Source organism: Lonchura striata, chromosome 2 (assembly GCF_050655825.1).
Source record: "Lonchura striata isolate lonStrDom1 chromosome 2, ASM5065582v1, whole genome shotgun sequence".
NCBI lineage: Eukaryota > Metazoa > Chordata > Aves > Passeriformes > Estrildidae > Lonchura > Lonchura striata.
This window is the reverse complement of record NC_140704.1, coordinates 3,124,058-3,151,077: the sequence shown is the minus strand read 5'-3', so window position 1 is coordinate 3,151,077 and position 27,020 is coordinate 3,124,058. Positions and strand designations below refer to the sequence as shown.

General features: G+C 43.7%; 1 protein-coding gene across 3 annotated transcripts in view; it reads left to right on the top strand.

Moving 5' to 3' along the window:
* VIPR1 (vasoactive intestinal peptide receptor 1) overlaps nt 1-27,020 on the top strand; it is a 120,158-nt gene that overhangs the window by 29,332 nt on the left and 63,806 nt on the right. For all 3 annotated transcript variants that reach the window (XM_085562826.1, XM_077789712.2, XM_077789720.2), the window contains one exon: nt 15,753-15,849. In XM_085562826.1, coding sequence (XP_085418952.1) covers nt 15,753-15,849 — 97 coding nt within the window. The remainder of the gene's footprint in view (nt 1-15,752; nt 15,850-27,020) is intronic.

Below are 27,020 nucleotides of genomic sequence, written 5' to 3'. Positions count from 1 at the left end.
GATGGACTTTTTATTATTTGCCTCTTTATTATTTTTTATCCTAGTTTGGTTTTTTTTTTATCCTAGCTTTTTTATTATTTTTTATCCTAGGTTTCCCAGACTTTTAATCATTCCTACAATGCCATTCTCAGTGGTGAGGCAGGGTGTGCATTGTGCCAGCCACCTGGAAACCAAGGTACAATCCTGCCTAATCCTTCCAAGTCACTGGGGATCTGTGACTTCATTTTGTCTTAAAATTTATTCTACAACAGGCTGTCAATGCAAATCTCATGGTTTTTATTTGTGAAGGTGGAAAGGGGGACACCTGGCTGTGTAGATGAACATTTGCTGTGTAAAAGGGGGAGATGTGGCTCCTCTTTCACCTCAAGGTTCTACACGAGGCTGTAGTCAGAAGGTGCTTAAAAAGCAAATAATGCAGTTTTCTGCACTACAAGGGCTGTAAAACAAAACAAATCGCCCAGAAAGCTTGTGCAATCTCCATGCTGGAAGGCTTTATTTGGGTAGAGAAATCTGGGGCTGAGCAAGAGTAATATTGGTGTGAGTCCAGCTTCAAGCTGAAGGCTGGGCCAGCCCTCCCGAGATCCCTTCCAGCCAATTTTTCTGTAACTCGGTGATTAGAGAGCACCAGGTACTGCCTGTGCTGTCACCACGATGCCTCTGCTGCATCCTCCCTTTGGGGGTGACCGAGGCAATCCCTTGGCCAGATTTACTGCAGGACAGGTTGTGAAAACAATAAAGAGAAGGGATAACTCATTAAAACAATAAAGAGAAGGGATAACTCATTAAAACAATAAAGAGAAGGGATAACTCACACCTGTGAGACTTTGCTGCTCTGTTGGATGAACTTCCAGCAGCTCTCCAGTGAGGAGGATTGGTTAATCAGGCCTTGGTTGTGTTTAGTGGGGGACAATGACAGTGTCACCAATAGAGGGTTGAATGTTTTCTAAGGCTCAGCCTCTGGCATTCAGCTGCCCAGAGATCCTGGCTGTCTCAGAACTGTGTTGTCAGAGCCACAAATCATTGCTCAGAACCACTGAGAGAACATCAGGAGTTTCCTAGGCCATAGCAGCAAAAATGGCCCCTCTTTTTACTAACTTTGTGCAGGGATCTGATTTTTTTTTTTTTTAAGCATCCACAAAAGGGTTGAGTGTCAATCTGAAATTTCCCCACCTCAGAAAGGCATTTGGGAGCTGATATCCTGATTGACCTCACGGGAACACCAGAGAGCCTCCTCCTCCTCTGCTATCCCTTTTTGCAGTGTTTGAAAGGCACTCAAGAAGAAGCATAAATTATAAGCTGATTTCTTCCCAGCAGTTTTGCTTTCCTCCTCTTTCACCCTTCTGGAAGTGACTGCTGTGGAAGGAGGTGTTTCCTGTGCTCCTCACTTAAGTTCTTACTGCTCAGCATCTGCTGCCTGTGTCTCAACTAATTGATTTTACACACTTGAGGAGTTTTGCAGAGTCAAAAATGTTTTGCTTTAATTTCATGCTTTCTTATTCAGAATGAAAGTTGAATTAAGTTACAATCTTTTTTTTATATATATATTTTCCTTTTTTTTTTTCCCTTCTCTTTCCAGTCAGGAAATTGCAGCCCTGCTGCAGGAACTGCAGTTTCTGGGGGAGCTGTCAAGTGTTATTGCTGTCCTGATTTGATGGGACCAAGGGATGCTGGGGTAGAGCCAGGAAAGATCCAACTCCTGATGGAAAAGGTGCCAGGCATGTAGGGGCTGCTAAAGCAAGGAGAGGTGGCTGTGAAGGGCTGATTACTCTAAAGGCACCATCAGCACCCTTTAAATTACCCTCTCTGTCCCTTTCTAAGGATGTTTGCCTCATCTTTAGTTGTAGGCAGATCTGGATCGGCCATTTTCAGGTGTGTTCACGCAAGTGGTTAATAAAAACTCACTCCATCCCCTGCCATGGCAGGGATATGTTCCACTATCCCAGGTTTCTCCAAACCCCATCTAACCTGGCCTTGGGCACTTCCAGGGATGAGGAATTCACAGCCTCACTGGGCCATCTCCTTTAGTTTCCTCCCAGTTTTATTCATCCTTGTGCCCATTGTTATGGCAGTTATTCCTTTCAGCACAGAATCAGACTTTGTACCGAGGTTCAGAAAGTTTAAATCCACTGATTTTCATCTCTTTCCCCCTTCAAAAAAAAAACCCCAAATCAAACTATTGTGCTATAAAACAACCTTTTAAGTTACCTTGCTGTGATTTACTCTCAATAAACCACATTTTCTGTTTTGTCCCCATCTCTATTTGCTGCCATTTTCCATCACTCTTTCTTTTGAGTCATGTTCGAAAGTCCTGTGTGTCTAACTTGGATTATCCTGCTGAGAGCTGTCTGGATCTTTTTCCCCCTCTCCTTCCTACATATAAAAAAAGCTTTACTTTTGTTGACTTTCAGCCAGCTGGTGCCACTTCCACCATCCCATCTGAGGATGTTTTTCCTGTCTGTCTTCCACCATCCCATCAGTTTCCATACACCTTCACTCTTGTTGTTCTCAGTTACTCAAGTGAAATAATTTTCCCATGTAACTATTCTAATTTGCATTAGTAAAATTATATTTTCACTTCCAATTCTTTGGAGAAGCCAGTGAACAGAAGCTGGGGTGGGGCTCCGTGTGAGTTCTCCTTTTCTTGGTGCTGTATTTGGCTTTCTCTTGAATTTCAGCTCTTTGCACAGTAGTCTCACTTGGTTTCTTTTCCTGTTGCTCTCTTTTTTTGCCCTGTTGCTCAAAGGCATTTTCTGCTCAGTTGAGTTGATCCTGCCAGCCAGGCTGAGACTTCTAGCAATGCTCAGAGGATTTCTGCTCCTCCTGCTGCTCTAAACTTTGTTTTCTCTCCAAGATCCTCTTCCCAGGTGTCCCGATCACTGATGCCCATCTCAGGTTTTACCTTCCTAATTGCCTAATCTGTTGTTTTTCTCATATCCAAGACTCCTAAGATGGGATTTGAAGTCTTTCCTTTGTTCCTGTGGAAAAAGAGCCAAACTCTTTTCTTTCCCACTCCTTTTTCCACACAAATTGTTTTTCTGTTGCCTCTTTGCTGGCAGAGCAGGGTATTTTGAGGAGAACATTTCAATATTTCATATCTCTGACAGATGTGGACATCAATGTAGACTGGCACATGGAAAGGTCTTTTAGAGACATTCAAATGCTAGGAACAGAGTGTGAAGTATTTTGTGGGGGTTTGTTACTTCTTTGTCTACATTTTTTTTTTTCTGTAAAGAAGGAGTTTTTGGAGGCAGAGAGACCAACTGACAGTTTTATTGTTGGGTTTTTGTGGGTTGAGGTTTTCTTAGGTTCCTTTGAGTGCGTTTTTTTGGTTGTTTTTTTTTTTTTTTTTGGTTGGTTTTATGTGGAGTTTATTTTGGGTTTTCTGCTTTGGATTCTCCTTTTGTCAAAAGGACACAACCTCAGTAAAACATTGAGATCTACAGCCAGTGGCATCACCTGAGAGAGGTCTGGTGGTGCTGTACCACTAAGATTTGGTCTTGTCATCAAAACACTCATTTTCTGTGTCATTTGTGCTATTCTACATTTTCCCTTTTAACCAGACAAAGCAGAAACATTTTCCCTCTCTTTCCCCCATCTATGCTGTTAGCAGGTAAGGAGTGACAAAAGGAAATGCCTGGGGGAATAAAGCATAATTAATTATCTGCCTGAACATCAGGTTTACCACTGGTGCACAGTCTGAGGGTGTTGGAAGTTGGTTTTTTTGGGGGATGGATGAGCAGCAAAGCTCCCATCCAACAGCCAAGCTGGGGTGGTGGATCCCTGCAGGAAGCAAGAGGCTTTGATCCTTGTGTCCTTAAAGCTTTTTGAAAAATCACGTCCCTGGTCAAGCCTCACCATAGCCCATCCCTGGGAATGTCCAAGGTCAGGTTGGATGTGACTTGGAGCAAGCTGGGACAGTGGAAGGTGCCCTGCACAAGGCAGGGGGCTGGAATGAGTTGAACTTCAAGGTCCCTCCCAACCCAAACCATTCCATGATTCTGTGTTTAGAACATGGAAGCTGCTGGGATTGTTTGGGTTTGGAATGTGGGTATTTCCATCATCTGACACTTCACTGGGGTCATCTGTCCCACCTGGCACTCAGCTGTGTGCTCAGAAGTTTCTGTGGCAGGGGTGCAGCCCTGTCACAGCATCCCTCCATGAGCAGGAAGGTGGTGGGAGCTGCCAGAAGAATTAAGTGTGGCCCTGGGGAGATGTCAGTGCTCTCCTCAGGTGGAAGAGCTGTGTGCATGCCTGGTTTAGACAGTGTGGGTGAACCTGTCATGTCTTATTTGTCACCTTTTCAGGCGCTTGGGCTCATGTTACAACCTGTTCAACCTGTGGCTTTAACTCCCTTTTCAGGCACCAGGAGTGGAACCACATTTTGAATTATTCCCATGTCTTCATTCTGACCCTGTGCACAGCACTGTGCAGGGGGAGTGCCGATAGCTTTGTTTACTGAGTCCAGTAATGTTTACTCCTCCAGGACTGTTTAATTCCTCCTAAAATCTATAGTCAGGCTGCTAAGTCCTGATGAGAATGTCCCTCTTCAGATACATGATGTCCTCCATGTGCACTGGCCATTGGGCACAGGAGGGTTATCAAAAATGTCTTTACTCAAAGCTGGCAAACTTAAATGCAATTAGAGACCTTCCTCTAGGAGATCCCAGGACAATCAGTGTTCTCCAGCATGTTCTGTTCTTCTGATTCAGCTCTGTCCGTGTGTCCATCCTGTGCTGGCTTAGGTCAGGATCTCCTCACTTGCTCTCTGCGTGGTTTTCCCCATTTTTGTGAATCCTTTTTCTCTGTGGCAGTGTTGCTCCCTGCAGTCATCCTAACCTTGCTCTGCTTCACTCATTTTACAAATGAGTTGTCCTTTTGTTTCCCACCCTCCTCGGCCAAGGGAGGAGAGGTGTCCCTGTCCTAATTCTTGTCGGAGAAGCTCTTGAGCTTGGAGTGGCTCCAAACCACTGGGGCACTCTCGGCTCCCTCATTTTTAGGAACAATGGCTTTTTCCTTTGTCCTGAGGATGAGAGCTCATCCCAGCATGTCCTTCTTCCTGGAAGGTCCACCAGGATGCTTCAGACCATCTGTGAAGAACCATTCATAGAGAGCTCTGACAAAAATGCTTTATTAGACAAACCCATGAGTAACGTGCTCATCCAGAGCCTCGACTGAGCCACTTCTACTCCATTTGAAAGAGAAAACATTCCTTTTTTTGCCCGATGTCTGAATGAACCAAACTCATCCTGTGCCAACACCTTTGTATTTTTTGTGCTCTCTTTTGTATTTTCTGTGCTCTCCCTTTTAGGGAAGCAGCCCTTTGAGAGTGAATTCTTTGAAATGAGACGTGCTTATGGATGGTTCCAGGAACATACCTGGATTTTCATAGAAAGCTCCTAATAGTGGCACAAACAAACCCTGTTTAGGGCCACTAGCTTAGAATGGAAATGATGTATGAATAGTAAAGTCATCCTGGAATTGCTCTTAGGTTGGTTTGATAAAAGATGTGGAAGGAACTGATAGCCAAGAAGGTTAAAACCTTATCCCAGACTGTGTTCTAGAAGGGCACTGTGGTGGCTGTGGATAACACAACCCATAGGAAGGATTATTTTATGTATTCCTTTTTTCTTTTTTTCTGTTTCTTGTTTCTGTCTCCTCCTGGTTGCTCTTCAGGATGTGATACTGACACACCTTCCACTGTCCCAGGTTGCTCCCAACCCCATCCAACCTGGCCTTGGACATTTCCAGGGATGAGGCAGCCACAAATTCCTCGTGCAACCTGTGCCAGGGCCTCACCAGTGAATCATTTCCTTCCTAATACCCACCCAAAACCCACTCTGTTTCAGTCTGGTCTGTAACATTTCCCTTTGCTGTCCTTAATTGAGTGCATAACAAACAAACAGTGAGAAGATGTGGACAGGATCTGCCTCCTCTCCAAACAGTCCCAGAGCTCCAGGTGAAGTCGGTTCTTATTCCAGCTCTGAGGATTTCCAGCAGGAACACGGGGCAAGCCTGGTGTCTGTCACTCCAGCCCTTCCTTTCCTGATAGTGGGGTCACACTGGATTTCGAGACATTCTCAGGGCTTTCACTTCCCCTAAAACTTAAGAGGAGCTGCCTGTGTTCATGACCAAAACTGTTGTTCCTCAAACCAAACCACTGCAGCTTTTCTGAGAGCTGGAGCAGGCCCAGTTTGCTTTGTCCCTGGTTATAAGTGATGCCCCATACCTGCTGGAGTCCAGCACATCCCTCTGGCTGCCCTGGCTGTCTCCAGACCCTGGCAAGAAGTCAAAAACATCTGTGGCTTCTATTTTAGCCCGTGGAAAAAATTGCCAACTCTGTATGAGGAATTACAAGCCACAAGGGTTTGAGTAGTGTGATAGTTGAATTAACACAGGGTGAAAAAGTAGAATTTTGTGGGTTTTAGAGTAGGGTTCAGGGGGTCACGATGGAGGGATTTGGGCATGTCCTGACCTCCTTCTCTTTCTTATTGTCCTCTGTCTTGCTACACATTCCAGACTCCTTCTTTGGCTGTGCGGGCTGGGAAATGAGAACTTTTACACTCTTGGGGTCATCCTGACACCCAGACACACCCAGCCTTGCAGGAGGCCTGTGGGGTCCTGTTTTCCAAAGGTTTTGTGGATGTGATCTGTGTACATCAATCCCAGGCAGTGGGAGAGGTCTGGGGAAGGACAGAGAGGAGAAACCTCAAGGACTTCACTGTGGTTTAGGTCAAGCTTTAATTTTGTGCCAGGCTTTGCACTGAGCTCCCACTTGCCAGCTTGTGGATTCTTCTGGACAGTCTGACAGATTCAGCTCCTCTGGATTTGGGATCCCCTCCACCCAAAAAGCCTCCCCAGCTCTCTGGGGAAGCTGACCAGATCTGAGTTCTTCTCCAGAGCTGATGGCCATGGCAGGTGGACCTGCTGGGGGGTGACATCAGGGCTGGATTCAGGAGGAAAATAAGACTCAGGTGGCACAGCCAGAGTGACCTGGAGGTGCAGTGGGGAGCAGGCAGGGCTGGCTGGGGGCACTCTGAGCCTGCCCAGGGAAAGAATCAGAGATGGATGGATGGATGGAGGCTGTCAGGAATTGGGATCTGTGGTTTTTCAGTCCCTTCTGAACCTGCATCTGAATTAGGAAACATTTTTCCTGTGCACAGCATGAAGAGGTGGCTGCTCAGGAGATGACTCGGGGCTGGATGAGCAGAAGTTCAGAACAGCATTAACAGCTCACCTGCCCATTCTGCTGGGGCCCAGGGCCTTTCCTGAACAGAGCATGGCAGAGTTGCTGTGTCTTGGAATAAAAAGCCCAGACTGGGAACAAATTAGAGCAATTACAAGTACTCACTCAACTTCTTTATAGGGATCCTTCCAGCTACCATCTCCACAGGCTCTTGGAGAACACTGGGGGGAGGATGGAGCTGTCTGGAGGGGAATTATTCAGTTTAGATGAGCCCAGGTCTGTGAGGTTTGGATTATTTAACTTCAGATATTGGCAGAGTGGGCATCCAACCACCAAGCCTCAGGCTCCCTGGATGGAGCAGAACAGGGCAAGGTTTTTTTAATGCCTGTTTCAGAGAATTCCTTCAGTTTGGAGTGACTCATGCCCTGAAAGTTCCTGCTTCTCTCTCCAGGTGAGGAAGGGCAATCAGTGTGAAGATATGTGTCGATGTTTACATTACAAACACATGACTTTTGCCCACAGATCCCCAAATCCCATTCCTGAGCCCTGAGGGTCAGGCAGGTCTGGATCTGCATTTTCTTTTGGATTCCTGCTGTTCCTGACATTGACTGAGCAGACGCTTTGGAGTTGAAATTCATCCAGAAGGCTTAAATAGTTTAATGGGTAAATTCTGGAACATTTTTATTAAAAAGAACTGTCTTCCCTCAATCAGGCTTCTTAGACCCAAAGAGAAAGGGAAATTAAAAGTAGTCAATGATCAGTAGTTCAGGGGAAAAAACAAGATAATTTGCACTCCAGGTAGTGGAGCTTGCTTCTTTCACTCCTTTCTGTCCCTAATATTTTTTGGGGTTATTATGGTTGTTCCACTCTTTTTTTTCCCTCAGCCATGAGGGATATTGCAGCACTTTGCTCTGTAATTGCAGATCTATGCATTGTGATCCCGGTATTGCAGCATCCCTCTATTCCTGCAGCAGCCTGGATTCAGGTCCTCACTCTTGAAATGTAAATTTTAAGGAATTTAGAGATTTTAGAAGATCTAAGATTTTAGTTACAGATAAGCCTTACCAAAGTTAATTAAAATAAATGAGTAGACCTTGATGAAGTTAAGAGTTGGTAGTTAACTAATAACTGATTGCTTGTCAGCACAATGTTTAGTTAGCTGGGTTTATAATGAAGAATATAGAAACTGGCAAATAGCTTTTAGGAACATAAGACAATTGTGGGCCTCCTCTGTTGTGAAACCAATTGAAGACAAAAAATGGGAGTTCTACCAAGAGTTCATTTGTCATATTTGCATTGAAAACGTAGAAAGGTCAGAAGGAGGAAGACTTGATTGACTTCCTCATTTTGGGATCCCTTCCCATGAAAGGGACACCGACCTACTTCAAGGAACAAACCATGCATGCTGAATAGCTTTTGAAGTGATTAGGATACAAAGTGTGGAATGGGATGTACCAAAATTATGAATATGTATTTGTATTTTGGGCATTCAATACTTGTATGGATAAAAAGACTCTGTAATCACCTGGAAGCTGCGGTGTGGATTTGGGAGTGATCCCACACACAATAAACACAATAAACACACACTTTCTAACTTTAAACTGTTAGAGAGTTTTTGTCAGTCACAGTTAGATATTGGTATTAGATCAATATCCATATTTTTTAATAAATCACTCTGAGATTCCTGGAGAGGAAACTCAGCCTTGGCTACTCCAGCTGATCATTTAAGGAGCAGAAGGTTCTTACCCAGCCACCAGAGCTGTCTCCAGCACATTTGAATTCACCAGGTGCTGCCTCTCTTTTACTTGTGTGCCATAACTGAAATTCCAGGGTTCTCTTCTCCCTTAAAAACCCCAATTCGTTTCTTTTTTTTTTTTTTTTTTTTTTTTCTCCCAGTAGAGGCATTTGCAAGCTTGTCCCTAAGGAGTTAAGGAGCACAGCTGCTCGGCTTCCCTTTCCCTCTGGCTCTCCAAGCCCTTTGCAAAACACTCCTTTTTCCCTGCTCTTCCAACCCCTCCCACAGAAATGGGACAATCTGACTGAAAGAAGGCTCTGGAGCCTCCAAGCTGCTGGAATGATTTGGCCAAGTTGCCTTTGTTTGACAGGGATGAGCTGGGAAAAGACATCTGCTTTCCTTGTCGAACGATGGATCTGTCACTGGCAGGATGATGTTTGGCAGGAAGAGAAAATGGAGAGGTTTGAGCAGCTAAGTGGGAGTCAGGAGATTTGGGCATTTGCCTGCACTTCATTTATTTGGGAAAGTCTCCCAGGGACATGTGCTGCTGCCCATGGTCCCTCACTGGTGGTTGGTCACAGAGAAATTTATTTATTCACAAAAAATCACTGGGTTTGCAAATCCTCCTACAAAGGAGATTTGGGGTGTTTTAAACTTGGATTTGTCTTCCATTCTGTCTATATTACTGATATTTAAAATTTACTTCCTCGCATTGTCACGGCATTTGTAACATGGTTTTGGATTCTTACACAAAGGTCCTTCAGAAAAACAAATAATTATAATACTTCATAAATACTCCCTTTTAAAAATTATTTTCCCCAGGCCTCCAGAGCTTTTGCAGCTTTTGACAGCTTTATTGTTGGAAATTGTGTTACTCATCACCATAGAAAAAAAAATCCTTGGTGTCTTCCTTTTGTCATTCTTGCACTTTTACACTGTATTTTTTTGGCTGACTCAGAGGGGTTTTAGGAATAAAGCTGTGTTTTCCTGAGGATGTTTAAAAGGAAAAAAAATAATCTGAAAATGTAGTTTTAAGACAGAGTTCAATGAAGTTAGGAAAGAAATCAGAGCCAGGGTGGTTTTGAGAGAAGTTCCTTCAGTCCTGTGTTCCTACAAATAATGAGTATGGATGAAAGCCAGAGGGAGGTTGGATTTCTGATGCTTGAAATAAGACCTGCCTGCTAAAATCTTTCATTTCCTTTGTGGCTTATGTAAGAAAGGGTTAAAAAACTTCATCTCCACCTCGAGCAGTGACTGAAGTCATGTTACAGAAACTCTAGGAAGGGAACTTGCTCTTGTCTTATTGCATTCCTGTTCTCACAGATGATGTAGGGATGGGGAGAAATTGTCACTCAGAGCTGGAAGTGAACCTGTGTCTGCTTCCACTGAGCTGGACAGAAATGGGTGAGGGGTTGGATTGCAGCACCTGAAAAATTTTCAGTTCTTCTCCTCCTCTGTTTGACCCCAAATTCTGTTATCACTGTGGTCACCCTGGTTCTCATCTCTGGAGGCTCCATCCAGAGAATTCCATGTGAGCCCAGGAACAACCTGGGTGTTGGATTTTTGTTTTTGATTTAGAGATGGTGTAATGAAGAGGTGCTTAAAAAACTTTTAATTTTAGTTTTATGTGAAGAGTGAGATACTACAGGTGTTATAATTCACATTATTATTAGAAGCTAACTATTTTTCAGTTATAATACATTATAAATGTTTCTTGGCTTATCAGCTTTTGCTACGCTGTGTTGTAAATGCTTTAAAGCCAATCATCTAAAATTACCCCTCGTGGGTCCTACTACAATCCATCCTTCCTAGTTCTATTTCTCCAAAATATCTGGTCTTATTTGAAAGGTTATCTTTTGAAACTTGCTTCTAGCTCCATTTCTCTCTCAACACTGTCTTGTTCTATGGTACTTGTAAGCCAGCATTTCTTATCTTGAGGTTTGCACAGGGATGCACACACTGTGTGAGCCTTCTGTCAGGCTTGGGGAATTCCCTACAAATCCACTTCCCACACCTGGGATCAGGAGAAAGGGACACATCGAGGCTCAGAGCCCTTCTTCTGTGACTCCCACCTGTCTCTGAGGAGCTGCCACGTGTTCCCTGGATATTCTGGCCCCGCAGCTGAAACTAAATATTTCTGCAGCTCATTCAGTCTGTGGCAACCCTTGGAATTGTATTTCATTAAAGAGTGGACACAAAGGTTTCATTTGCAGCAGCAGACCGCACAGTAATCCTCTAACAATTCCTGGGATCTGTTGGGAAGGAAAACTCTCATTAATAAAGACTTTGGTTACAACTCCTTGTTACATGAGCGTTGCTGCAGAGCTCAGGGCTGCAAGAAATTACATCCAGAAAAACATTCCCTTCATCCTTCTGCTCAGGTATCAGATTGGAAAAACCCCTGACAAGTCCCCCACAGCTTTACAGGGTGTTCTGGGCATGCTGGGAGGGATTTGTGAGGGGTGGTTACCACGTTTCAGCTTCACCCATAATGGATATTCCTAAGAAACTGGATTGCAGTTCACCCTCTGATGTTATCGTGAGCTAACCAGAGCTGATCATGCCTTTTGCTTTGTATTTATTTTTTGGATGGGAAAAGTGAACTCATGTGCTCCCAACCCTTTGTCTGTGTGGCCAGTTTTCACTGCAGTAAAAGAGGCCGAAGCCCAGAATTTCTGCCTTTTCTATAGGGAAAAAACCCAAACAGAGCAACACAACATAGTAAAAAACAACCTGGAAATGGAGAATTAGTTAAGTGAATTTGTTCAAAACTGTCTGTAAAGTCTAATTCAACTTTTCCAGGAGGAATAGACCAAAGAAAGATAATTTAGCTCTTCCTCCAGGGAATATGCCCTTTGCCAGGCAGGACTCACAGTTCTTCAGGGCTCTTTCCAACCATGAGCATTTTGTCACCTGGGAGGGGAATTAAGGCAGCTGAACTTGTTCCCTGATAACCCCCCCAACAAAAAACCTACATTTTGTTTCCTAATGATGCCCAAAATTGTGATCTTTTTGGGTTATTTTTATTCCATCTGCCTTTGTCAGCCTGTATCAGTGACTGCTGTGACATGTGGGGGTTATTTCTGTTATCACTGAGCAGGTTGAAGGAGGAATGACAAATGATAGTTATTTATTTACTGATTTAGTTAATATGCAAAATGAGCCATAAACTCGAAGCCGTCCAGTGTGAATCTGTTTGTTGCCCTTGATTGAGTTAAAGGTCTGTGGACATTAAATTCACACATCACTGACCTTTTCCAGCTGAGTGCTGGGTATTTAAGTTTGAAGCCATCCAACCACAGGCAGTGGAGTGGGATGAAAGCCTTCAGAGCTGGTGTTTGCTTTTCTCTGTGGACTTGGAGGAATGGATAAAAATCCAGGTCAGACTAAACACAGAGCTCTGACTCAGCTAAAATTGAGGATGATGTGTCCCACTGACAGAGAAGCTCAGACACATCCCACTCTTTCTTTATGGGATCATAAAGTCATTAAGGCTGGGAAAGATCTCCAGGGTCATCTAGAGGAGTCATTGCCCAGCAGTACCAAGGCCACCACTGACTCATGTCCCCAGGTGCCACATTTACATGGCTTTTAAGTATCTCCAGAGGATGGTGACTCAACCACTGCCCTGGGCAGCCTGTGCCAGGATTAACCCTTTCAGTGAAGAAACTTTCCCTAATATCCAAATTAAACATTCCCTGGTGCTAATTGAAGCCCTTCTCTCTTGTTCTGTCACTTCTTACTTGGGAGAAGAGCCACACCTGGCTGTCCCCTCCTGTCAGGAGCTGTGCAGAGCCACAAGGTCCCCCCTGAATCTCCTTTCTCCAGGCTGAGCTCCCACAGCTCCGTCAGCCCCTCCTGGGGTTCTGTTCCCTTCCCTGGACACGCTCCAGCCCCTCAGTGTCATTCTTGTCATGAGGAGCCCAAAACTGACCCCAGGGTTGGAGGGGTGGTCCCACCACTGCCCAGCACAGGGGACAATTCCCACCCTGGCCCTGCTGGACACCCAATTCCTGATCCAGTCCGAGTGCCACTGCCCTTCCTGCCCACCTGGGCTCACGTTCAGCTGCTGTCACCAGCACTCCCAGGACCTTTTCCAGCCCCTCTGCCTCAAACTGCAGTTTGGCTTGGAGTTGTTGTGAGCACCCAACTTCTCTAAAAGCTCACAAGAAGTCAGCACCAGCACCACAAATCCAGGATCTTCTGTATTTTGGTATTTAGCTGCTGGAGACTTTTTTCAGAGTTTTGCCCAACATAGATATATTTTCTTTTGGATTGTATGGCAAAAAAAAGATATTTTAAAAATTCTATGTATATTTAAGTCTACCTGAGCGTGTCACAAGCTCACTTTTCAAAACAAAGCCTCATTTGTTTTTTAAAGGTGATAAAACCAGTTAATCAGAAATAAATATTGGACCATTGAGGTGAATATACAATTATCCAGCTCAGGCATGGGATTTTGGTGAAGGGAAGAAGTGGCAGTGAATTGCTAATGTGCTTGGTGTAAAATCTACTGCCTAAAAAAATTCAGATATATTGTAGAACTACAGAGTGCTTTGCCAGCCCTGATCAAAGTTAGAGTTGTATGAATTAATTTATAAAGTGAAAACCAGAGTTATTTAAAGATGTAAGATGAATTTGGCAAATGTTTAAGTCCAGAGAGTTAAAACTTCCCCTTGAAAAAGTCAGAATGTTTTGAAAACATTTCAATCTTTATTTTTCCAGCAAATGTTCTGCAGATCTCTCACGGTTCCCCGCGTGCCTTTTTAAGGTTAAAATAAAATGGCAAGAAGAACTGTAAATAAAAACAAAATAACTCTATGGTATTTCAGATGAGCCAAGATGAAATTTCCAAAGATCTGTTTCCCTTTGGGGAAAATAAATATTTGAGAATGAAGACAACTCCAAATGACTCCCCTTCTTCTAGTGTTTGTATTTTTGTTTCTTTTTAATTTGACTAGAAAACCACAATTATTTGTTTATACACTACTAATCAAGGCCCATTCCCTACCTAAAGGAAATTAAAATCTAAACCAGGCATGGCATGAAACAGGGAAAAGAGCAGGATAGGTTAATAGGAAATGGTAAGATTAATGTGTTAAATTATTTTATAGTCTTAACCCAAGTTCACATCAAACAATTGTTCCTTCAAAGGTTTGCTGGAATTTTTTTTGTCTTAAAACCTTGAATGGCAAATATATCAACAGAACAATAACTCAATGCATTTTGAAATGAGACAGGAAATTTTTTTTTCTTAATTCATTTTTCTCTGCCTATTTCTGATGAAAATATATGATTATCCCAAAACCCTCAAGAGGGGGCACTGAATCAATCACTCCTCCTGTCTCCTCATGATCTGTTCCTGAAGTTCACCCCACGGATGTTTTTTCCCACATTACATTTAACAGGGACAGTATAAACTCAAGCCAAGGTTTGGCTCTCTTGACATCATTCCCTTCTCTCCACCTCTTTGCAGTTGGGTTTCTGAAAAGTTTTTCCCCTTTCCAATCCCTTTTAAAAGAGCAGGGAGCAGCCTCAGCTTCTGCCCATTGCAATGGTCAAGTTGTCCCCTCCAAGCTGAGAGTGTGTTGGTGACGAGGGGACACTGAGATATGTGTGAGTTCCTTTTTTTGGAGTGAAAATCACCATTTCCATGTTTTATGACTGAGGCAGTTCATGAATTGCACATTGTGAGCAGTCTACAATTAATTACCTGAACATTTGTGGCCGTTGTTGTATTACAAACACAACTTGATTAGGGCTGGCTGAGGAGAAACCACTTGAGAGGGAAAAAGCCTTGTCACTGGGAATTTCCTGCTTTTTAGCTCCTTGATCTCCTAATCTGCATCAGAGATTCTGTTCTTATTTGATTTGGGGTTTGTTGTGCTTTGAATTAGCGTGAGAGCCAGGGAATAAACCACGAAGCACAGATCCCACTGCTCCTGGCATAAATATTAAAGATGCCCTGCCCTACATAGCTGCTGGTGTTGGTTAGCCAGGCAGGGTTTCCAGAGTATGAAACAGCAGAATTGCTCCTGATCTGTTGAAATCCAAAATGCAGGGAACTCTCAGAACTTTGGGCCTGTAAGCCAATGCTTAGAATTAAACCCAGGGTTTGATGAGACCTTGGAAAAGGCTTCCAAACTTAGGTGCTACAAGTGAGAATGTGGATTTGTGGTTTAAAGCAGAGACACGTTGAGATAAGTAAAGTTTAGATTTTTAGAGTTTAAGATATAGAAAAAAGAAAAGTAGTTACAGAGGTAAACAAGGAGTTTAGAATGCAACACTGTGAGTTTGTGTTCATAACACGATTGGCTAAAAAAGCTCACACTGTAGCATGAGTCCATAAGACTAAATATTTAAGGATTGGGTCAAAAACATAAATATCCTTTTTGGCAGTGTTTTATTGGTCAATAACTCCTTAAAAGGTCTTATAACTAAGAAGGTCTTGTGACCTTCTGAGCCGTGCTGTAATGATGTGAGCTGAGCTCACTCTTCCTGTCTGTGTAGAGGATAAAAAAATTGAATTGTTTTTGATGATGTGGTTTAGAGGTCCTGTCTCAAATTCCTTCCAAAATTCCCCATAAGGGAATTATCATGCTTATCATCAAGAAAAAAAATAGGTTGTGGGGGTTTTTCCTAAAGAAATGGAGGGGAACCCAGCAGGCTCTGGGTTGATCTCCCTCCTCTTGAGCGAGCACAAGATAAGGCTGGGTGCACATCTGTGCAATGGTCCTGGAGAGCTCCAGCTTGCTCCACGAGGACATGAATGCCCAGGAATGCCTCCCTGAGCATGGGCTTTGCTCACTGTGTCCTCCTGTGCCCTCCCTGCAGGCGTCCAGCACGCGGCCCGAGTGCAGCATCATGCAGGAGATCGAGGAGGAGCGCAGCCAGTGCCTGGCAGAGCTGACCTGGGACAACCAGACCTCAGGTATGGCAACACTTCTGTCTTTCCTTGGCCAGCAAACCTGTCTGAATCTGAGGTATTGATGATTCTGAGATTGTAGAAAGTCTCTGTCTGTCAGCCCCCTGCCAAAGCAGAAGCCATAATTGGTCTGTGCTGGTTTCCAGGTTGTTTATTCTGTTTATCTCTCACATGTTCTGCTGCCCTGCCCAGCTCTGTCCTGCAGGGCAGCGTGTGGGGCTCTGCCCTCAGTGGGATGTGACAAACATTAAATACCAGAAACTCCCTGGGCTGGATTGACAATAACGTGCCAATATCTGTCACCTACGTTGGACAGTGTGTCCCCAGCCTGAACCAACAGAAAAATGCCAACACCACAGTGAGACATGGAGGGCATGAAGAAGGAGAAAAAGGACAAGGCACAGCCAATTTCCTCCATCTTGTCCCCTTTGGACCCCTCATCTAGAATCCTAAAATTTTACTTTTGTACCCGTGCCACACTTAATTATTACTTATACCAAACACTCAGAGCCTGTAATTCATCCTGTAAGATTGAAAACTCTTTTCCATGGACAGAGATCACAGCCAGTGTCTCTGGGGGCTCTGTCCAGGGGGGTTCCCAAACCTGCCAGGGCAGCCAGAGTGAAGCTCTGGATTCCCACACAAACCCACCTCCCCCAACCTCACACCTGCCTTGTCCTGGCCATTTCCCAGCCCTTCTGCTGCTGGAGCAAGGATTCCTCCAGCTGCTCTTCAGGAGGGAGAGAAATGGGTGCTTCCAAAGTCAGCCAAGAGTTCCAGCAGCTCTGCAGCTTCCCTTGCAGCCTCCTGGCTGGAAATGCCTGACTGAGATGTTTCAGTGAGTTTAATCAGTTGTCCACCTTCCTGAACTGGATTTTTTACGATTTTTCCTTGGGAATTGAAATCCATAAGTTCTCCAAAGTCTTGGATCACTCTAAGGGAAGTCATTGTGACCATCTCCTTTGGTTTAACTGGCCTCCCTTCCCTGTGCCAAAACTGCTCCTGTCCTGGAGGTGAGCAGGGGGTGCTCCAAGGCTGTGAAGTATTTCTGGAGTTGGGACAGGCAGCTGAGATCCTCTCTGTGGCAAGCACATTTCTCTCCCTCTCAGGATTTTCCATAGAAGTACACACAGAGAGAAATGAAAGAGAAAACAATTTCTATTTCTGCTCCTTGATTTTCCTATGTGTAATGTGTTTGGAGAATTGTTTACCTGGGGTGATTGCTTGGTTGGATTCTGGTGAGGATTGTTTGAGCCTGGTGGCCAATCCAACCCACCTGGGGCTGGACTCTCAGAGAGGATCACGAGTTGTGTTAGAGTTAGAGTCAGAGAAAGTAGTATATAGTTTTAGTATCCTCCTTTTATATAGTATATTAATGTATTTTAGCATAGTTATAATAAAGAAATAATTCAGCCTTCTGAATTGAGTCAGACATCCTCATTTCTTCCCATTGGGTTCACCTGCATTTACAATACCTCTCCTTGTTCATGGAGCACTCACCACACTGAGAAATCCCCCTGGAAGGGTCTCCAGTCTCCTTAACCTTCTTCCTGCTTCAATAACCAGGAAATGAGGGAGGTTTTGGTGCTGCCCCATCCCATCCAACCCTGTCCTGCAGCAGAGCTGTCAGAATCCCAAATTAAGGCATCCAGTTGGATCTCTCCCCCTCCAAATGCCTCTTTCAAGTTACCAACCCAGTGTCTGTCAGCAAAAGGTGTTTAGAGACCTTGGTGATACTGCCAGGATCCAAAAAGAAGGGATCATTTTTCTGGGAAAATGAATCTGGGAAGATGAATCTGAACTCCTGCTTGAGATGTGCATCCCTCCTCCCAAAAGAGGGAAAAGTGGAAGAGGAAACTCTACATTGGCAATGTTTGCAGCCAGGCCACAGAGTGAAGGGCTGAGCTGATGGAGCAGAATCCTGGGACAAGCTGATCCCAGAAGGAGCTTCTCTGGATGCCAGGAAGGCTTTTAGCCCCTGCTCTTATCTACTGAGGGATGGTTGTCTTTGATTTGGAAGCTGTTTCAAGTGCCCCTGTACAGTTAAATGGAGCCTTTTTAAGATGTGCTCTTCTCAAATCCAGTGAAGGGAGAACTCAGGGTGGATAAAAAGCTTAATCTGAAAGCCAGCTAAATGCTTCATTTCGTTTTCATGGATATTTAAAGAATTTAAATTAAATATAATACATTAAAAGGAGAAAAATTTGTTGAAGAGATTATGCTTTTTTTTTGCTTTTCTAAAATGATTTTTCTCATTGGAAAGTATAGTCCAAAACAGCTTCTTTTTTTTTTTTTTTTTTTTTCCCCGTAACAAGAGAATTAAACCATTGGAAGTATTTTTCCCAATTCTGAAGTAAAGACACACAGCCATGTTGCAAGTCATTAATACCCAAAGCAAGTATATGGCAATCCTTTGGAGGGTTTTTTCCCTTGATGGAATGCTGGAATATTGGACTTGGATAAAGCTGTAATTTTCACCAGTCACTTCTGATGAATTGGACTGATTCAGAAATTGCAGATTTAAGCACAGGAAAATGGCTTTGTCCATGGAGACAGTTCTGCAACTGGAATGACAAGGGGGAATGGCTTCAAACTGAAAGAGAGCAGGTTTAGATTGAGTGTTAGGAAGACATTCCTTCCTGAGAGGGTGGTGAGGCCCTGGCACAGGGTTCCCAGAGCAGCTGTGGCTGTCCTTGGATCCCTGGAAGTGCCCAAGGCCAGGCTGGACAAGGTTTGGAGCAACCTGGGATAGTGGAACATGTTCCTGCCCATGGAAGATGATTTTAAAGTCCCTTCCTTTGTGGAAATCATTTGGCATCCATTTACCCCAAAACCTCAGCAGGTATTTAGGAGCTCAGTACTGACTTTATCATCCAGACACTCACAACTGCCCTGGAGGCAACAGAAAAAAACAGATTTGTTGTCTCTTGAATGGGTGACTGTGGATGAATGCATGGAGAGCTCTGTTTTACGTGCTGTGTGCACAGGTAATTTCCAAATGCCTCCACAGGATGTGTTTCCCCTTCAGAGTGTTCACAAGTAGGCCAAGGAATGTGTTATTCTGGAGTGGGGCTCCATAACTCAATAAGTGTGGCTGAGCTGTAAAATCAAACTTTGAACTTTGATAAGTGGGGCAAGGGGGGATTTTGTTGGGGAGAAATCTCATGAAGGTGATGATATGAGATCGTATGAAGGTGATGACTGTTTCATCTGAGTGCTGTTGGGAAGAGAAATCCTACTAAAACTCTGAGGAAAAACATGATTTTAACCCAGTTCCATCCCCCAGAACAGGAGGATGGAAAACAATGGAGGCTCCCTGTGATCTGCAGTGTTAAACTTTGATTTATGGCCAGGTGGTTGTGTTGCCTTCTGTAATTCCCACCCTTTTCAGGAAAGGGAGAATCACTTGAGGTTTAACGAGCAATTCGTTATCCTTTCTAATCAAATGAGTGGAAATAAACACAGTGTCTGGGTACATTCTGGAAAGAAAGCTTTGTTTAGGAGCCATTATCAATTGTATTGATCAGAGGGGTTTAATCACAGCTGTAATTTGATGTGTCAGGCAGATTAGTCATTTCTTGAGAGCACTTGATGGTGCTGAGGTTGATCACTGGCTTGGGTTAAGCAGGTAGATTTCCACTGATAAACAATAACATTCTTCTTAACCCTCTTTTTTTTTTTTTTTTTGTCTTCAAACACCCACACCTTCCTCACAGGAGATGAACATGCAAGAAATCCAGGTTTCTTTTCAGATTAAATTTCTTCCTTCACTGGAAATGCCCAAATCCAGGTTGGACAGGGCTTGGAGCAACCTGGGATATTGGAAGGTATCCCTGACCTTGGCAGGGGTTTGGAAGGAGATGATTCATGTAAATCTATTCCCTTTTAGGGTGTGGCTCAGTATCTGTGGATTTACCCATCTCTGAGGAAGTTTGACAATTGCACTTGATAATTTTAAAGGTCTCTTCCATCCCTGTTGATTCTGTGATTCCACAGTCCAGGGGTCACTAAATATTGCCTTGTCAGAATCTGAGGTGTTGATGATTCTGAGATTGTAGAAAGTCTCTGTCTGTCAGCCCCCTGCCAAAGCAGAAGCCATAATTGGTCTGTGCTGGTTTCCAGGTTGTTTATTCTGTTGATCTCTCACATGTTCTGCTGCCCTGCCCAGCTCTGTCCTGCAGGGCAGCGTGTGGGGCTCTGCCCTCAGTGGGATGTGACAAACATTAAATACCAGAAACTCCCTGGGCTGCATTTACAAGAACGTGCCAAGATCTGTCACCTACGTTGGACAGTGTGTCCCCAGCCTGAACCAACAGAAAAATGCCAACACCACAGTGACACATGGAGGGCATGAAGAAGGAGAAAAAGGACAAGGCACACCCAATTTCCTCCATCTTGTCCCCTTTGGACCCCTCATCTAGAATCCTAAAATTTTACTTTTGTACCCGTGCCACACTTAATTATTGCTTATATCAAACACTCAGAGCTGGTAATTCATCCTGTAAGATTGAAAACTCTTTTCCATGGACAGAGATCACAGCCAGTGTCTCTGGGGGCTCTGTCCAGGGGGTTCCTGACCCCTGCCAGGGTCCCAGACCTGCCAGGGCAGCCAGAGGGAAGCCCTGGATTCCCACATTGCCTGACTCTGATGAGAAGTTTATTTAATTTGTTTCCCAGCACAGGAAAGGCTGCAGAAGATGCAGTGAGTGGGAAATCCACAGGGAAACGCAGTTGAAGCTGGCAGTGAGTACACAGGAGAACCAAACAGCACCAAGATCAAAGTCTGGGCTTTTGAGGAAGTTTGTAGCCATCAGAGGACACCCAACAGCCTCTCTGCAGGTGTGCAGGAAGGAGAATATTATGGTCTTGGTGGCAGGGCTTGCCCAGTTTCTGGAAGGGTGTGTGGGGTGCAGTTGTGCTGCAGCTCAGGGCTGGGTTTGGTGATGTGCATTACTCTGCTCTGTGTCTTTCCCATGCTGAAATAACTGGCAGAGACATCAAATGCAACATGGGATTCAACACAGGGGTGGGTTCTTTGCCATTAAAATCAGGAATAGGTAGACCAGATTCACATGGGCAAACAGCCATGGCATGGGAATGACTTTAGGCAAGGAATTTTCCCTTGGTTTTGGGCATCTCTGGTGTGCTCTGGCCAGGTGTAGGCAGCTCTTTCAGGATGTGATGAATCCTGTTCAGATTTTGCCTGTTGTCAAGATATTTAAAATGAGGGGATATTTAAATATTTAAAATCTTAATGAGCAGCTCAGGTGTGTTGGGAAAAAAACAGATTTCACAGAAAATTTCTGTGTTGTGCTGGTGTTCAGTGGCTTGGAGGGGATTTGGCCAGCTGAGGTGAAATCATGGCAAGGGGGTTGAACAAGATGACCTTTAAAGGTCCCTTTCAACCCAAACTCTTCCATGATTCTGTGTTTCAGAAGGGAGGAATGCAATCCCAGCCTCACTGAAAATTGGGATTTAGCTCCAGGTGCTTTTCCAGCTGGGATATATGTGTGCAACACAGTGGCTGCTCAGCTGACAATGCACTGAGCAGGAGGGAAGCTCTCCCAAGGGCTGGGATAAGGGGCTTTGCTTCCCAAAAAACTCTTTTTTGTTTTTTGGGGGTTTTTTTGAGAAAACTTTGTTTCTCCACGGTTTTAATTTACAAACAGTTCAGCTTAAACTGAAGCACACAAACAAAATGCTAATAAATTTTTAAAAGTAGCCCTCTCTTTTTTAAAAAGGCAGGAAAATCAATCAGGTCTAGGTCGGCTGGCTCAGCTCATTATCGTTGATCCCTTTATTGCTAATTAATTTGCTCTGCAATCAGATACTCTTTCAGAAGCAGGAGAGTTATTTAGGGGATAACAGCTGAATAGGGAACCATGATTTGTGTCTGGCTGGGATGAGCAGCTCTGGACACCAAGAGCTGTGTAGGAAGCACGGCCTTCGTGGCATCACAGAAACATGGAATGGTTTGGGTTGGAAGGGACCTTAAAGATCATCTCATTCCAACCCCCTTCCATGGGCAGGGACACCTTCCACTGTCCCAGGTTGCTCCAAGCCCCATCCAGCCTGGCCTGATAGACCTAGTCCTTCAGCACTGTAGTTTTTTGTTTGCTCTCTAGGCCTATCTGTCTTGGAAACAGAATAAAAGCCAATAAAAAAAGTCTGAAAAATGGAAAACATGGGAAAAATAATAGTGCCATTCCCCCTCCCAATGCCTGTCACATCTGCTTACCCAGCACATGGCTCACACTTGTGAGATAAAAATGAGTTCTGCAAGCTCATCATCACCATGTGACATGGAAAAAAATCCAGGTAAGAAATGGCCCATGCTGTTTGAACACTGCTTTTGCTGTTCCACAGTGGAGGCTGGCTAAAAAAGCCAAATTTGGAGCCTGGGGGAGATCTCTGTCAGTCCTCCCTAAAAAAGTCCAATCAAGTTTCATGGGAGGAGAAGCAGCGAACATATGGAAATTAAAAATCAAGCTGGAAAAAAACATTGATGAAGTTTAAATTAGGAGCCTGTTTATTCATTACCATCTGTTTATAGTGCAGCAAGATAAGAAATAATTAATAGTTCCTTGCTTGGAAAAGTTCAAGTGAATTCTCACCTCCCTGTTGCATAAACCCCCCTGGAGAAGAGGAGGTGCCAGTGGGATTTGTGGGATAATCCTGTTATCAGCAGCTCTCCAGGTGCTGGAGAAGGCTGATCCAGCTCAAAAATTCCAGAGAGTGTCCAAACCAGGGTGGGGAAAAATCTGTGGATTTGGCATTTGAGGATGTGCATCAGTGGTGAACATGGTAGTGCCAGGTTGGTGGTTGGATTTGGTGACCAACCTCAAGGATTCTCTGATTCTGTCATTTCAGAGCTGTGTAGAGCTCTCATAAGTCTTGTGCCATATTCATCAACCTCTTAAAAAATCCTGGGACAACAGGATTTGTCTGTTGGTCTGCTAAATCAAACCCTAAAACAACATATTAAAAAAATCCAGTTTAGATCAGTCTAAAATGTGTTTGATCTTGATGGTCTCTCTAAAGGCAAAAGGACCTGCTGGACTTTTCGCCACATTCTCTTTTATTAATTTTTAATTTAATATTTAATTTTGCTGCAAATTTTGCCACATTCTCTTTTATTAATTTTTAATTTAATTTACTTTTTTCCCCTATTACTCCAGTTTAAGTGACACAAAGGGTCTCTTAGCTTCATTCTTGCACTGAGCAACTCCCAGGTGTGACATCAGTCCCCTCCATTCCTTGGCAGGGTGGCCTCTCCTACAAGAGTAGAAAATTCAGCCATGGGACATCAAGACCTTAAACCTCAGACTCTCATGTATGGTCAGTATCAAAGTCAAGCTCCCTTTTATTTAACAGGAATTTTTCTCCCAGTTCTTTGGCAACGATCACAATACACAGTAGGACAGGTCCTTCCAAATGCTCTTCCTTCACTATTCCCTCATTTCTTTGGGACTCTTCCCAAACCCTTTCATGCTGCAGCTCTTACAGAGGTGGATCCCACTCCCCAAAAATTCAAAATAAAGAAATCTGCCATGGGTTTTTAATGAGAACTTTTGCAGACCCTGCTGTGAAAGCTGAAACATGAGGAAGGAGCAGCATTGTCACAGTGGTAAAACCAGCCTGAACCTTCAGAACCAACCCCAGGCTTTGCTGCTTTGATCCAGCCTGAAGCTGATGCTGTTCTTCCAGACCAGGAGTTTCTTTCTGAGAAAACAGTAATCAGCAAAATTGTCCTTAAAAATGGTTCTTTTTCTGTCCATCCTTGCTCCATGGGCAAACAGCCATGGCATGGGAATGGCTTTAGGCAAGGGATTTTCACTTGGCTTTGGGCATCTCTGGTGTGCTCTGGCCAGGTGTAGGCAGCTCTTTCAGGATGTGAAGGATCATGTTCAGATTTTGCCTTTTGTCAAGATATTTAAAATGAGGGGATATGTAAATATTTAAATCTTAGTGAACAGCTCAGGTGTGTTAGGAAAAAAAAAAACACATTTCACAGAAAATCTCTGTGATGGTTTTCAGTGGCTTGGAGGGGATTTGGCCAGCTGAGGTGAAATCATGGCAAGGGGGTTGAACAAGATGACCTTTAAAGGTCCCTTTCAACCCAAACTCTTCCATGATTCTGTGTTTCAGAAGGGAGGAATGCAATCCCAGCCTCACTGAAAATTGGGATTCAGCTCCAGGTGCTTGGAATTGGGATTTAGCTCCACATCTCCCGTGAGCACTGCTAATTCCCAGTTCAATTTTGGGGATGTGATTCAGTGGTGAACACGGTGATGCTGGGTTAACTCTTGGCCTCAATGCCTTCAAAATGTTTTTTCCCGACCTTAATAATCCCAAGTTTCCAACAATGGTCCCTCAGTTGCTTGGCTGAGCCCACCCACCAAAAACAGGATGAAATTCCAGCACAGACCCACACAGCACCTCATCACCCCTCCCTGTGGAGTTCAGAGCTGATTTTCACCTTGACCTCACCTTTCCACGGATATTAAGATATTCCAGCATCTGTTTTCTGCCTTAAAACACAGCAGGGGTGGAGGCTTTGCCTTGCTTTTGCCTGATGCTCACTCCGGGCTGGGAGCTCTCTAACAAGCAGCAGGGTTTGTTTGACTTGGGAACAGCTGTCCCAGGGTTTGTCAGGATCAGCAGCCACTTAGTGGACATAAATTTATGTTGGAAAAGGCATTTTAGTTTGGAGAATGTGTCACACTTTTAAATGCGAGCAGAAGTTTTGGTTCTTTTTTTATTTTTAACATAATAGATAAATGCACACAGCTTTAGCTGTGCTAAGAGATTATAGAAATAAGGAGAAAGTGGCCTTGGTGCAATGTAAAATAAATTCCAAGTATTTTCAAAGCTCTGGATAACAGCTCAGATTAAATCCATCCATGCAGAGGTTTTATTTCTGACAGCAGCCTGTGTTTGTCCCTCGAGATTTTTTGGTTAAAAAGACTCTCCATCCTCATCTTTTTATTTAATTTTTGTATTAATATTGACTGTATCAGAGCACTTTCATGTTGGTATCCACCCTTTTTACCTGGGATAAGTACACTGGGGAATATTGCACACACCAAAAGTTGGGAGAAGCATTCCTAGAGGTTGAGTCTCTCATCTTTACTATGAATTTCTCTCTGGAGATTCCAACGTGGGAACAAAACATCTAGGAAGGTACCTAAATTCAAAGTCTGATTTTTTATAAATCCAGTTGTCCACAGCTCCTGGAAGAGCAGAGGGCTTTGAGTGAGGAAACTCTGGAATAATCCTTTAAGCATGCTGTGTGTCAGAGCACTGGAGACCTTGTTTAGAGGCTGCTGAGGAGATAAATCATGATTTTGGCAACACCCTGTGGAAACCTTCGTCTTAAATCTTGGATCTTTCCTTTCAGTTTACATCTTCTGGAGTTAGGCAGAAGAGCTCAGCTCACAAATTTGATTTATGAAAAAGAGGGATTAAAAAAACCAAGTGTTTATTTAGTATGTTGGTTTAAAAAAGGCTGAAAGATGACAATTTTTTTTAAAAAACAAAATTGTTTCCCAATATATGTTGATGGAAAATCTCATAGGATTTTGATGCTTAAAAATCATCTTCCAGCAACAGCCACTGGTGATTTCTTTCATGTTGATTAGACTGACTCAGTCCTGGGGGTTTTAAGGTGAGGTTTCTTTCTTATGTCTTTGAGTCAAGTTTCTGCAAACATTTAGGAAGAAAGTTATTTTTTAATATATTCCTCTGGAGTGCCTGGACAGCTTCTACTTGCAGAAGTATAAACCAGGTTTAATAGTAATTAATGGTGTTCTTGTTATAGAATCATGGAGTTGTTAAGGTGGAAAAGATCTTTAAGATCTTCAAGTCCAGCTTGTGGGAAAAATGAAATCACAGGCTTGCCACAGATATTGAGGCAAAGTCCAAAGCAAACTCTTTTCACTCATCCTGAATTTTGGGATACTTTTTGCTTTCTGTGATTGCTTTTCTGCTGGACTGGAGCTGCAAATCCCTCAGTGAGTGATGAGCAAAGGAGCAGCAGAGCAGCAGCAGAGCTCCTGGGTGGTGGGAAGGAAATGCCACCGTGCCAGGGTGGCAGCATTGTGGCTTTCCTGCAGCTGCTTGGCTTCTCTGTCACATCCTGCCTGCAGGGCTGGAGGCAGAAAATACCCAAATTAAAGCTGGGAGGGGATGGGGTTGCTGCAGAGCAGAGTGGTGATACAAATAAAAAATAAAAAAAACAAGAAACAAGAAATAAAAAAAAAAATTTAAAAAATTTAAAAAATAAAAAAAAAAAAATAAAAAATGTGATGAGATGGAGCTGGGGGAAGGAGAGATGCCCAAAGGATGCTGGAGTGTGAGTGGGACTGGGAACAGGAGGGCACAGCAATGACTTTTTCAGGGAAGGGAGGGAGGGTGCATTTAGTGAAACCTCAGAGCCAAAATAGCCCCAGAAAACCCAATCTGTCACAGAAAAATAGGGTAAAGCCCTACTCTGCTGGGTGGGGTAGAATTAAACCCACCAAAATACAGGGGCAAATGAGGGAGCTGCTTCCATGCTGGAAGCTGCTGAATAGGCTGAGACACTTCAGCTCGAAAAAAAAAGCCAAGGAGGGATGTTAAAGAGGATTTTATGGGTTTTCTCCCCAGGTAAAGGAATATTGTGGTTAGGCTGTGAATATTTCTGTCTTTGTAAAAGAACTGAGCAATTCCTAGTGAAAGCAGCAATGAGCAGGTTCACAATGAATTCAGAAAATGATATAATTTTTCTGTCAGTGGACACTTAAATCGTGCAATGCCTTGGCACGGGAGGTTGTGCATTCTAAAAATTTTCCTGTGTCCAGAATCAAAATCCAATTGCATTTAATTTACAAGATTTATGGCAGAAAAAGAATCTATCTAGTGCATTTTTCATTATTTCATGTAACTTTTAAATAGAAAATCATCCCTCACTTGGAAGGTCTCTGCTCTCTGGAGTGGCAGTGGTGACCCAAGGCTGATGGTGGATTTTCCTCCACTGAGATTAAATCCAAACTGCCTGGGTGGGTCTGAGTTATGGATTGTTGCAGGCAGCATCTTTTGGGGTGTTCCCCTCAGTCAGGCAGAGATCAGGGCTCAGCTGGAACAGGGAGATTGCTGCAGTGATAATTGGCTGTAATGAGATGCTTGTAACAAGGCAA